Below are 13605 nucleotides of genomic sequence, written 5' to 3'. Positions count from 1 at the left end.
TTTAAAGGTCACAAATTAGATCTGTGAGACCAATCTACTGATTTTCTTCCTTTTGGTAAAGAATGCCCAACCCTTTAATATGATTTTGCCTCAGCACACTACTAAATTCATGGTACTTCATCCAGCATTTCTCCTGCATGAGACCTTTCCCCTGTTCCCTAAGTAACATGCTGTCACATACTACCCTCACCTACTTATTTCCTGTGCCATTAATTCTGGAAGTGTGCCTGCACAAATGCAAGCAGTGCTCAGTGGGATATGCAGCAGCACCACCACGTCACTTCAAATGACTTCTAACAGAAACTGCAACTATTTTAAGCTCGTTTGAAAAGGACGTGACTTGTAGGGACATTTAATTAATTAGGCAAGTGTTTAGAGTAAAACCCCAAACAAGGCAAGTACTGGGGATCCTGTATTTTATCTGTTTTAATTTTATTTTAAGAGCTCCCTCTGGCTCTGGACATAATCACACCAGTATTTGTCAGGACAGCTGTTCTGAAGCTCAGGTGCACTGACTGTGAGTGTCCTCTGCTCCCAGATGACTCAGTGTTGGTCATTCTGTGAGAGTGGCAGTTTAAGGGTTAAAAATCAGAGGGCACAGAACAGCACCACCTTGATCCCCGAGCCCTGAAAGATACCCACATGGGAAGGGAAGTGCTGCCTGCCCAGCCCTGGCCGCCATCACAGGCATGTAACTATTTCCCACCAGAAGGTGAGAGATCCCCACCCTCCCCCCTCATTCTCTAAGCTCTGTCTAGGTACAAAGGCAGAAAGGCAGTAAACAGCACCTTGCTGGGCTGGCAGGGCTGGAATTGTCCCATTACAGCTGCTCCCTAAGTATCAGACCTCATGGATTGCAAAATTAACTGAACATCCCCCCAAATCAACTCTTGCCAAATCTGTAATTTGCCAAGTGCAAATTCCTTGGCATTTACGAGTCCAAGTATTATATTTTGGTCTTATCTGGAAAAGCAGGAGCAGAAACAATAGGCAAACACTACTAAATTGGTCACATAATTGGGGACTGGGGGGGAAGAAGTCAGATCAGCCAAACTGTACGGAATAATGTGCCTTCATGAACAGTCCAGAAGATCTGACACAGACTCATATGGACAAATGTATCCTTACATTTGTAAGCTAGTTTAAGGCAGAAAAAGACATGCACTCAGAGACACAGACAGAAAGACAGCAGTAACCACCAAAACTCTCAGCTACTGAAATGCTTCTGGTGACTTCTATGCTTTGACAAAAATTTCCAAGTAGGGTTTTATGAAACCGGTACATTTATAAACTCAGACAATGAATGAAGAAGCTCAAATGTGAGTTAGATACACCATGTATTTAAGGAAAAAGCAACTCACAAAGACAGGGAAACCAAAGCTGATGGAAGCTGAACTGAAGTTGAATTAAGAGTGAACTCAAAGCCTCACAGCATGGGATGGTTTATTAGCAGCCGGAAGACAAAGGCCACAAAGCAGTTTTACTCCCTTAGAGAGAGGAGCCCTATTATGGAGCCTTTCAACTCTCCAAGAATTGCCTTTTAACTCTCCCTCCACAGTAGGACAAACAGGGGAAAGAAATTAGTCTTGGATGATGTTAGCTGTTTTGTAACTTGTAGTGCTAGTTCCACTGGAGCTCTTCTGACTCCTGTCAGATTTATCCTCTTGACATTCAAAATGGATTAACCTAAGGTATCTTTTCATAAGTAATAACAATAAAAAAAACCTCCTCAACCCACATAGCATTTTCTCCCTCTGCCTCCAAAAATATGGGGATTAGTTAGAGGACCAAATGATATTTCCTGGACTTTGTAGTAATCTCTCCTTGACTGTCAGTGCTACTTTTAAAGGAAATGCTATATGTTAACATAGAATCTGCACAATTAACTACGTCATGTTGTCCCCTACCTACATCATAAAAATATAAAAATTTCCAAAAACTCCTTGTACTTTCAGAGATCTCTAAGTCATTGAGCCTGAAACACTATCAGTAGCAAAATGCATTGATAGCATTCAATGCATCAGCATATCCCATTCAGCTTCAATTAGTGTGTTTTTGCCAAGAGAAGAATGTGTTATTTTTCAAACAATTTAAGAAGAACTTGGCAAATAATTCAGTCTTATTTTGGCTATCAGGTGCTGCTTACTGAAGAGATTTTTTTTCAGACGTGACAAATTCTGATTTCTGAAAATATCTCATCCTTAAGTCTTTTACTCTAATGGCTAACATGCAGCTAAGTCATATGGACTGTTGTCTTGTATTGTTTTGTTACTGTGGGATTGTTTGAAAAAAAGCAAGGGGCTAAGTTGAGCATCAGTTCCAAGTAAAAGTAATGACTATTCGTATATATTTTTGTTCCTGTCAGAAATGGATATACCTTATAAAGTGCTGTATTTTGGGAAAGAATTTGCTTCATCTAAACTGGTGGTGCTCCAAGCAGACTTTGGCTCACACCATATGGAAAAATACATTTATTGCTGTGGAAAATAAAGCTGCATGTTAGAGGAAAAAGAAAATCCACATGACTCAGCTGCAGTATAATGATCATGTAAAGTACTTGAATCTGCTCTCACAAGACAAATTTCATGATGTTATGTCACTGGTCACAGGCTGTAATGCCTCACATGAGGTGTCCACTTTGCTTTAGGAATATTTGCAATAAGTCCCTGAAATACTAGAACACATTTTTCACCTGTAGGGCACCAACTAAACAACTCAAAACAACTAGCTTTTTTTGCATTGTCACAACAGATTCTCATGAGGCTATGCTGCAAAAAATAATCTGACACCATGAAAAGCCTTCAGAGACAGGGCTATCTGATCAACTTTGTTACTTCTATGATGCTCCTGTTTTTGTAGCATGCCAGCACACGTGCAAGTGATAACTGTGAATATGGTCAATGTGGATTTTTTCCATGTGATTAGTAACTACTGGATTCATGTAACTAACTCATCACACAATGCCCTAAATATCTAAGGTATCAAGATAAGTTTTAGCAAGAAAATAGTACCTTAAAGAGGAGCATAAATGTTTAAGCACTGAGCAAATATATAGTGGATTTATATTTTAATACAAAATTCCCAGTATTTTGAATGTCCAAATTTGAAGTGTTTGTTGCAAGAGACATTCTGAGTCATTATACTTTCAGCTACAATAAGGTGGTCTAGTCAGAGTCTTGTCAGTAGTCTTAGAAGAGGGCTTGATCAAGAACAGAAATTGTAAGAACACAGAAAAATGTGAATGAAGGGAGAATGGAGAAAAGAAAACCCTCACTAACAAGCATTGTTTCCCATTTAAAGAGTATTGTGCTAAAGAAAGAGCTAATATGAACTTGTCAGCATAACCATTCATATGAAAAAATAGTATGAATAAGCAAAAAGTAAAAAAAAAGAGAGATTACTTTCTGAACCTTCAAGGCACATGTTGCAACTGTATTGAATCTGTTAGGATTTAGGTCAAGAACACCCACTAGCAAGGACTCTCCAGGATTATGGCACCATAAAATGAACAGGTTAAACAAGTCCTATGCAATAGTCCATGGGAGTATTTAGGGCCCCATAGCATCTCCTCTCAGTCTCTGATTTGTTGTCCCTGTCAATGCATCTGTTCACACAGTTATATCCCAGCAACTCCAGAAAATAACGAGGATCAGTTTTGCTGATTTGAAGCCCTACTTATACTAACCTCAAGGATTACACTAACAACTACTGATCAAGTCTGACACTCACAGTTCACACCAGCATTTATGCATTACTTTGCTGAAATTTTTTCACATGCATCCACACTGTTCAACGCACGCAGAATAATCTTTTTAACAGTCTCTGCTGAACAGCTGAGCACGTACTTCATGTTCTGATCTGAATTCGTTATACAAAGTGTAGCAAAACATTGAAAAGTGTGCTATTCATTTAGTCATGTACAAAAACATTACTAAATAATCTGTATGAGAAGGGAGAAGTTCTTAAAATGCATTTCATTTCTTAAAATGTGGGGTCTTCCATTTTTATGACTCCCTATAATTGCTTCTCTCTTCAAACTGGTGATTTTGTCTAGTAATGTAGCAGTGGAACTGATCAGTTAAATGAAGCATGAACTGCAGCCTGCAGAGAGCTGGATTAAAAACTGCTGAGTTTTCAACATGATCCTTAATCAGAAAGGGTTTCTTTTAGAGGAAAGAAAATGTAAAACATAGAGGGCAGGGAGAAAAGGGGTAGGGATGGGATAATAGCGTTCCTCTTAAAATAGCAACGCATTTCAATTTTTATATAATACATAAACCCACAGCACCCCTATTCATAAACATGTATTTCTGTTAATAATTATTTAAGACTACAACCATGGGTTAATTTGGGCTCTTTATATGTTCATACTGCAACTTGTCACAGAGGGTGCCTAAAAGACTTAAACAATAAAAATCATTTTACAGCAGTAGCCACCTTAGCTTGTTTTTACCCATTCTAGTTACAGTCATACACATTCACAGATGCTAAATCACAAGATACTAAACTCACAAGGTGTATTTTAGTTTTGCGTTGCCCTGGAACGAACAACCTTAAAGGATCAGGAGGCATCTATAAACTGCACCTTTTGCACAGATGAATAAAGTCCATTTGTTGAATAGCTGACAGAGTGCAAAGAATGGGCAAGGAACGAAGAAAAAAAGGAGAGGAAATGTCACATTTCTTGCCCACAAGTGCTGCCAAATGGACAAACTTGGAGAGCAATCCATTTCTCCAGTTAATGCTGACGCCATTTTCACTACTCCTGAGCTCCTTTTTCGTCTTGTTAATCCTGTGCCTTGCAAGGTTCATTAACCCTGTTTACACAGAAAGGTCGGGTCAGTCTGACATGCTAACAAAATGCACATCTATCTGCACCTAAACACATATACACTTCAGTTTCTTTTTAACAAACTTTCCAACTAAGAAAGTGGTTTTTTTCCACTAAGTATGAAAAAAAAAAAAAAACAAACCTAAAGCCTAGCAAACACAGCACTTAGTTTTACACAGAGCACTAAGCAGGAAGCGTGAATCCACAAGAAACTTTTCATTGATACTTGGTCCCTTCCTATTTGAAGGTTTTAGAGGAGCAGCATGTTATTTAACAGAACGGCAGCTACATATGGACCAGAACACTATCTCATCCAAAGGGGCTCTGGAGCACAGTATTAAATTGAAAGACCAGTGCAACCCCAAAGCAAACAATGAATTTCAATTTGCTGGTTACCTGGAGCAGAAAAGGGATGTTGCAGTCGTTTTGAAGTTGAATGCTCCTAAACCAGTACTGGTATCTTGGCTAATGCTAAACAATGTTTTGAACATCTCTTATTTAATACAACTATGTGAAAACCTGAGATTACCTCAAACAAAATCCTGACATGGGGCTTAAAAGAGATTTTTCCCTCAGGGGCTCTACTACACCACATATAATACTGTTTATTATAAGGGCACTTGGCAGATGCCTTCCACTGGGTCTGGAAGAATATTCTGCATGAATATTTGATGAGAGAACTGTGCACAAACAGAAAGGGATGCAGCCCTAGTCTAAATAGACTTTAAACTGCAGATCTTACCACTTGTGGCTTGAGAGAGGGTGAAAATTTAGAGGTCTGCCACTCAGGAAGCACCACGACAAAAAGAAGGGATACAGAGCAATTCCCAAGCAGAGAAGTGTCTTTCCCTAGAAGGTAAAAAGGTAGCACTGCCTTTTCACTTGAAAAATATAACTTTTTCTTTGTTCATTTTCCTGATAAAATTGTCCTTGTTTTTCACAGAGACTGGAAGCAACCTAATCAATAACTCTATCCATGTGACTGCAGCACTCTTATGAACCTGTCTGGCAACACCCAAAAACCAGCCTGCGGTAGGACTGCTGTGATCAATACACATTTGACAGAGATATAAATGAGAGGTTGCTAACGCGATCCTTTGTTAACCAGAATTCCAGTTTTATGAGATTTGCAGGCTTCTTAATGTGGGAAAATAAACTTACCATGATTTTAAACAACCCAAAGGCTGCTGAACAAGAGCTGGGTATCTGAGGTGGCCCAGTGTCATACACACACTGTGTCCCACAAAAAGTAGCATGTGTTTTTTGCAAGTCCCTTGCCACTGCTGATTCAATAGCTCATGGTTATACAGTAATATACAGAACAACTGCACCTGAACATTAGCACAGTAACAACCTTACTGTTTATTTAGCAAGCTTCCTACACTGAATTACCTCAGCCCAGTAAGGAGGCTATTGGTAGTCTGCAGAAAGGTATTTGAAGTATCCACATAAATTCCATTTATGAATTTGTAATAATGCTGTCTGTATGTTTTGATCTTGCCAAAGTTCACTTGTGTTTATGTGAGCAAAACTGCAGTCCAATTCTTCTTAGCCAGCTCCATTATGATAAAGAGAGAAAAGAACAGGACAGTGATAGGCAAATCAGGTACAATGCTGCTCCACATTAGCCTTGTTTTAATTAAGTCGGCTATGATCTCACGGCAGGATAATTTTTTGACGTTGGTGTTTAGGAGAAAGGCTTACATTGAAGGCTAGTTTGGCTGCCTTTAGTTAAGAATGTGATTCATGTGAGTGGGAGAAAACAATGCAGAAAAATCTACATTTTTGTGTACATGTAGAAAATAGGAGATTTGTATCCCAGGGAAAGCAATAAAAAATAGAGCGCACATATTTTGCTGACTACACTGTAAGGAAATTCACTACAGGAAGTGATAACTTGTCCCAGCAGAACCACCACTATTAATACAACAGTATTAATAGTATGAGTATTCCTGTGCCATACACATTTATTCCTTGTTTAAACATCTCTCCACCATCTGAACCATGCACATTTGTTTCACTGCTCTGAATTAACAATAGTATACCATGCTGTATGTTTACATTTCTGAGCATGAAAATAACACTGACCCAGAATGTGGCTTTTTTAAAAAACATAATATTGTCGGAACTTCTTAACAATTACTACAGAGCCTTTCATTCTTTGCAGAAAATACCTTTGTAGAGAAATTCTGAATATTTTGTTCCTGAGGCTAATTCATTTCTAATAAGGACAGACAATCCAATGGGTTTTCAAAGAATGTGTTTTAAATTCTGAATCCTCTTGCATAATCTGTTCTCAAAGAAATAACATACCTCTTCAAATAGCCAAGCTGAACAGTGTCCTATGAGCTATGCAGATTTCCACTGGTAACTTACACAGGTGAATCAGATAAATGCATTAAGACACAGTTTATAGTGAAGTAGAATGTAAGCCCGGAGTTACACTGGCCTGAAACTCCTGGTTGTAATGAATTTCCATACACATATTTAACACAGGGGAAAAAAACACCCTCATTATAAAAAACAAGTTTTCACTGTAAGGCAAACAGTATAATTTTCAATATTATTCTGTCACTAAAACTTAGAATTTCTTGTCTTAGTTTTTAAATACAACCAGATGCAAAACTGATAGGCAAAAAAAGCAATAATCATCTCTCTCAAACCACTTTCTTAGTAAAAATACTCCACAACCGTTCAAAGTAGTCTCTTTGTGTGAGTCACTGTATTGAAAATTGCTATTTTGCCATACACTTTTCTTGTTTTGCACCATAATATCAAAAAAACCCCAATAGATACTCCCCCCTCCTCCCCCTTATCTAGCATACAACTTCCAAGAGCAGCTAGGACTTAAATGTGGGTCTTTTTCAAAACAATACTTTTAATAAAAGTATATAGATTGTCCCTTAATAACAGAGGAAACTAAGCCATGTTTTCAGAAATTACTTAAGAACTTGCTAGATTAAAGGACTGTCTACATGTGGAATTATTTAGTAATGACTGCTCAAGAACAGCTATTCCCGAATAATTCCATGTGTAGACACACTTATTCCAGAATAAGGTTGCCTTATTTTGGTCAAATTTAGCCCATCAAAGTGTGTTAAGCTAGACAGAAACAAGAGTGTCAGCACACGGAGTTATTCAAGAATCACTGTTCCTAAATAATTCCATGTGTGGACAAGTGCTTGTGAGAGCTGAAGTTCAGCTCTGTTGTCCCCAACCACGTTATCTCTGGTATCACAGCTCACACAAGGTACTCTGTGTATATGTACTGCTTCTCATTCTGTTACTTTCCTTATTTCAGTTCAAGAAAAAAAAATCTCTTTTTAAATTCAATGGTCATTGTTGAACGTGAGCAAAACAAATACAATTATACAGTCACTCAAATACAATTCTTCTAGAGATTAAGTAAACTTCGTCATATTTTGTTTTCTGAACAAACCAATCTTTACAGTTGGGATTTGTTCTTGTAAACTGATTGTGAACAAAAAAGCCACCTCTTTATGAGGTACTAGGGACAGTTGAAAGTAATTGAGATTTGTTTTTCCTGAGATGGAACTAATATGGCCAACTGCTGAATTAACATTTGAATAAATGTCCTGTTTTGTTTCAGGTAATAAAATAAAGAATTTGTTCATCTTGTTAAAGAGACTCACTACTGGGTAATCAATCAGAGCACACACTACAAATCACATTTTCAGCAAGGCACAAATCTGTCAAAGGGTGTAATTATTATTGAAAAATTTTCACAAATACCTATAATTATTGGAGTTAATAGTAACATGTTAGGCCAGGCTGGAATATGGCATTAGTTACCTCTGGTTCCAAAGTTCAAACTCAAAGTAGTAAGAAGTGAAAATGGATTTTGATAGTCCTACAACATCCAGTAGATCAAATCACAAAATCACATCCCAGCTGGCTGTTATTAGAAGCCCATGCTGAGGAAAACCCACTTGATGGAATACCAGAGGTAGAGCGGGTGCCCTTCAGCATATCCCTGGAAACTTTTTATTTGACTGAGAAGGTTTAATACAGGTACACAGTTGAAAAAGTGCTAAAAAAGTACAGTCTTGTAAGGTTATTATATATATTACATATTATTATATATAATCTCTCATTGTTCAGAAACTGCAAAGCACATAGTATGAGTACTCCCTCCTTTAGCGTTATCGTCCAGACTTTAACTAAACATTCACTCACAGCCTTTGTGCAACAGCCCTGGAAACCCGAGTTCACAGAGGGGACCACTCATTCCATAAGCATTTTGTTTTCTCCTACTCATGAATTGTGACATCCTTTCTTTATTTGCTTTACACTCCTCTACTCTTACGATGAATAGAGAATGATTAAGTACTTCAAGGTTCTTTCTATGAGTGAATTATCAGTACTTTAGAAATATTAATACATTTAGCTTCAAAATACTCCTGGCAGCTGACTGGTATGACAACTCTCTCACTTGCCACATCAAAACTAGAAAGGTAGAGTGATTATGGTCAAAAACCAGTAACTAACTTTACATCTTTTACCTTACAATCCTGGTTAAGGTTTTCAAAATGAAAGTACCTCTCATTTTCCATGATCTGATCGACCCGAGGACAACTGTGGATACTTGAGATAATTCTACTGGAGTCAGCACCAGGGCCTACTAGACACCTATGCTGAGCCCCTTAGCATGTCTTTGCAGCATTTTTTTTAGTATCATCTTACAAAATATCTGCATTTCTGGTCATGAAAATGAAGAATTAATAGCAGTTAGCATTATATGGCACTTGACAGAGTCAAGTACAGCTTCCATTGATTTCAACCTTTCTCAAATTCAGATCTTTAGATCTCACATTTCACCTCCAGAAAATGGGAGTGTTTTAGATTTAAAAGAGTGCAGATCACAAAAGAATTCAGTAATAGAGACAAGGTAAAAAACAGTGAATGCTCCCCTGAGGAGCCAGAATATCACTGTTAAGCTTTTTACCTTAGCATTATCCTAGTACCAAAAAATGAGTGTAAAATTGTTATAAAAATTGTGTGCAATATTTTGTTACGAAAGCAGAAAACAGTGTTGGTGTTTACAAAAGGTTAGTTAAGCTTACACAAGAGGATACTGGGGAAAATGTGATGGCATTATAAGCACTATTTTTGGAGGAATCACATAAAGAAAGTGTCAGATAACAAGTACAGAGCTAACTTTTTTTTTTCTATTTAGAATTGTGACTTAATACACGCTTTCTAAAAGCTGAGCAAACAGAAGATAAAGGAGTAACTGGGGGGGCTTCCACAAAATGCAAGCCTGTATTTACTTATTCAATCTAGGTATTCATTTAAAATAGACTTCTAGAGTGCAAAGTGCCATTAATGCATTGCTAATTTAAAACCACTGTTAGATCCATGCTTAGTATAAAACATCTTATACACCAGATCTTTTACTCAGTCGTTATTGTCACTGAATACAATGGTTTACAAGTCTAATGGTTTACAAGGGTTTTTTAAATTAAATACTTTTGCAATCTTTTGCAATTTAATGAAATCTGGTCATACCAGAGTTGCTTAACCTGTTTTCAAGTAGAACTACCATTTATGTGTTTAAAAAGTGCATTTAGCTCTCCACTTCTGAGATCTGCATCTGGATTTTACATTTATTATTTGTTGAGGGTTTTTTTTTCAGTCCAGAGCACTTACTCTGAATGGATGCCTATAAAAACAAAGATGAATTTACATTATTCACCTCAATTATAAATCAGAACTACTCCCTCAACTTAGGCTTTGAGTAAATTCCAAGAGATAACATTTGAATAAACTGCCAAGATTTTCTTATGATGGTATTCAGTGAAAAAGTCAGTGTTAGGCAATTTTGACTGAAAAACTTCCATGGGCCACTGTGCCACAGCAGTGCCCAAGCAAAGGATGTTTTGCTAAACCTGAGGGGAAAAAAAAAAAGAAAAATTAGTCTCCCCACTCTGGTATCTTGAATGAAGCCAGGATTAAAACCAAAACCTCAAAACACACACAAAAAAGAATTTTCTGCATTTGATATGCCCATTCTACTGGTGAAAGCTCATCTATCACAGAATCCTGATAAAACATGCTTATTTTACAAATGGAACACAGTTGACAGAGATGAAGTCAATCACTCTTAAAAGGAAAAGGAGAAAAAAACCTCATTATCAAATTTTTCAGGTAAGTATCTCAAACTCAGAGGTTGGTAGTGACATCCCCATATTCATATTTTGCTGTTAAAAGAGCCCATGTAACTTCATTTAATTACATATCCTAAGTGTGTCAGGAAAAAATAACTTCTAACAATCAAATGATTTTTACTTAGCATCAACAGAGAAATTTAATTACCCGACTCTACCCTTCAGGCTGGAAATTACTGACTGTCTCATCTATTTCCTGGGCAGTTCTAGGTAGTGTTTCCAAGTTTTACACTTTGAAACACCCAAACAGGTCATCTTACCGCAACAAATGACAATGTCAGGTATTTCTTATATTGTTTGTTCCGTTCTTTTAGGATCCAGTTAGTCTAAGAACAGCTTACTACCCCACCTTTCATCCTACTACATCCATGAAAAAAATATCTCATTCTCACTTCATTGCATGGAAAAGCTGGACTGTTCTCTACACCCCACCTCACCAAAACATTTCCCTTCTCCCCCTTCCATTTCCAACACCACCAAGGCCTATTCCGTAGCTTTCAGGGAGGAAACCTCTGAGAAACATGCTCCTCTCTCAGTGTCTGTCTCTCAGCTTAACAAACTTTTTTACATCGTTCTCACTCAATATTATTAAAAAGCTTAAAAAATTCTATTGTCAAGCGCAAAAACACAGAAAGGGAAATAATTTTGTTAAAATATAAGACTTTCAAAGTTGAAGTTAAATGTGCAGCAAAGGCAGATCTGTGAAAAATGGCTTTAAAACTTAACAGTGTCTTGTTGACAGTGCTCTTCTTCCTTCTTTAGTCTCTGGCTTTTTTCTGAATAAACAGACATACCTTTCCTGTAGGTGTTACAAGTCTTACCGGTACAATTAATTGAAATTAGCATGGCAAGAACAATCTGTTCTATTGCCATGCTCATAGCTCTAAAAACTAGGTATCGATTGATTAATTTTCAGCTATCAGCAGAAGTCTAATGGATTATCCCTCAACTTAATCTACTGAAGTAAATTCAACCCTGATCTTTAGGTTAAGACAAAGAAAGTAATCAAAAGAAGCACCAGGTAATAAATGCTACTATCAAACTGTCACAGGGGGGAACTCATCTGCTCTGTATTTACATTAGGAAAAGAACATGTATCTCAGAAACAGGCTTCTTCTATCAATCAGTATGGTAGCAGACAGTGTAACTTTTTATAAAGAACATTGAAAGAGAAAGAATGCTAGAGTGAAATATATGCATTAATTACTTTTTCTAAATTTGAAACTAATTCAATGTCTAAATTTCACCTTTATTCTCAAACACATAAGGCTACACGAACCATTCACTCTAGTTACCTCCAAATATATAATAAAATCAAATTTCCACCTCAGCTGCTACCCTCCATGCTCCCCATCAGAATCCAAAGAAATGTATAATGAAAGCACATGACTCACCCCCACTGCTAGCATAACTGCTTAGCATGTATATATTGAATCATAGTCCTCTGCATTACCTCTTCTGTCAGATATGCTCTGGGTTTGCTAGGGTGGGTTTTTTTGCATATAAAACATGCCATAAATTCTTACTTAATCTACTAGAGTATATCTAGGATTTACCAATAATTCAAACAAAAACTAACATAAGGGTGAATTTAAAGTGTAACCATTTTATTTCATTATTTTTCCTCTAAGTATAACAACCACTGGATTTAGAAGCAGTTAGCTGAAGTATCACTCGAGTTACACAGCCAAAACTAAAGGCATTATCTTTGGAGTCAATGAAGTCTGCAGCTGTTGGAATCTGGAATGGAATGCATCTTTTCATTAGGCTGGTGCCAAATTAGAAATGCCTGCTCATCCAAATGAACCATGAATGCAGCACTTTAGAAATATCTGCTCTTCGCATGTAACTCAGCATGCTAGAGAATGTGACAAGCCTAGTAACACTCCATCTTTGGCACTTGTGGGAGAATGAAAAATGTCACTGCCAGTGTCCTTGGCTGAGCCCTCGCACGGCTGCCCTGTCCTAGAGGTCCAAGAGCAAACTGAAATGCAGCCTCCATTTTCAGCTCCATGCTGCTGCTCAAAATAGAATATTTTATTGTTACAGGACCTGCACGGACAGAAGATCATAAAGCCCCAGATAACTAAAATCAGAGTTGTAAACCACAGTAAGAACAAGCTGGCTGTTACCCTGCTTAATTAAAGAGCATGGAAACATGACTTGCTACACATCACGGCACAAACCAATCTCCCTCAGCTAATACACTGATGCTTGCTTGCTGCTGGATCAACCTAAGCCTCTCTCTGCTCTTTTTCTCTCTCTGAGCGTATTAGCTCAGAATCACAGGTTGTAGAAGGATTCAAAGTATCTAATTACACTGCTTTCCCTGCTCCCCCCAAAATAACCTGCTGCCCTACTAGCATTTTATGCAAGAAGAGAAGGATTCACTGAGTCCAGGTACCTTTACACAGGAACGGGCAGAAATTGGCAGCAAACTTGCTGAAAAAATAATAGGAGGGAAAAATGAAATTAATTATAGAATAGTTTGGGTTGGAAGGGACCGTAAAGATCACCTAGTTCCAATGCTGCTGCCGTGGGCAGGCACACCTTCCACTAGACCAGGTTGCCAAAAGCCCCATCCAA

The 13605-nt window shown here is 37.6% G+C and overlaps 1 protein-coding gene across 5 annotated transcripts in view; it reads right to left on the bottom strand.

Moving 5' to 3' along the window:
* The window catches only part of KCNQ1 (potassium voltage-gated channel subfamily Q member 1), a 340982-nt gene that overhangs the window by 170505 nt on the left and 156872 nt on the right, over positions 1-13605 (bottom strand). Inside the window, exon 13 of one of the 5 annotated variants that reach the window (XM_051804017.1) lies at positions 4357-4817. The exons of the other annotated variants lie outside the window; for them this stretch is intronic. Within the exon in view, the coding sequence (XP_051659977.1) occupies positions 4787-4817 (31 nt within the window). The 3' untranslated portion in view covers positions 4357-4786. Of the gene's footprint in view, positions 1-4356; positions 4818-13605 lie in introns of those variants that run through there. 5 annotated transcript variants of the gene reach the window in all.

The sequence above is a fragment of the Manacus candei genome, unplaced genomic scaffold, assembly GCF_025592945.1.
Source record: "Manacus candei isolate 608988 ecotype Guabito, Panama unplaced genomic scaffold, ASM2559294v1 h1tg000060l, whole genome shotgun sequence".
Classification (NCBI taxonomy): Eukaryota; Metazoa; Chordata; class Aves; order Passeriformes; family Pipridae; genus Manacus; species Manacus candei.
The sequence above is the reverse complement of the archived record's forward strand: the minus strand, read 5'-3'. Positions and strand labels throughout refer to the sequence as shown.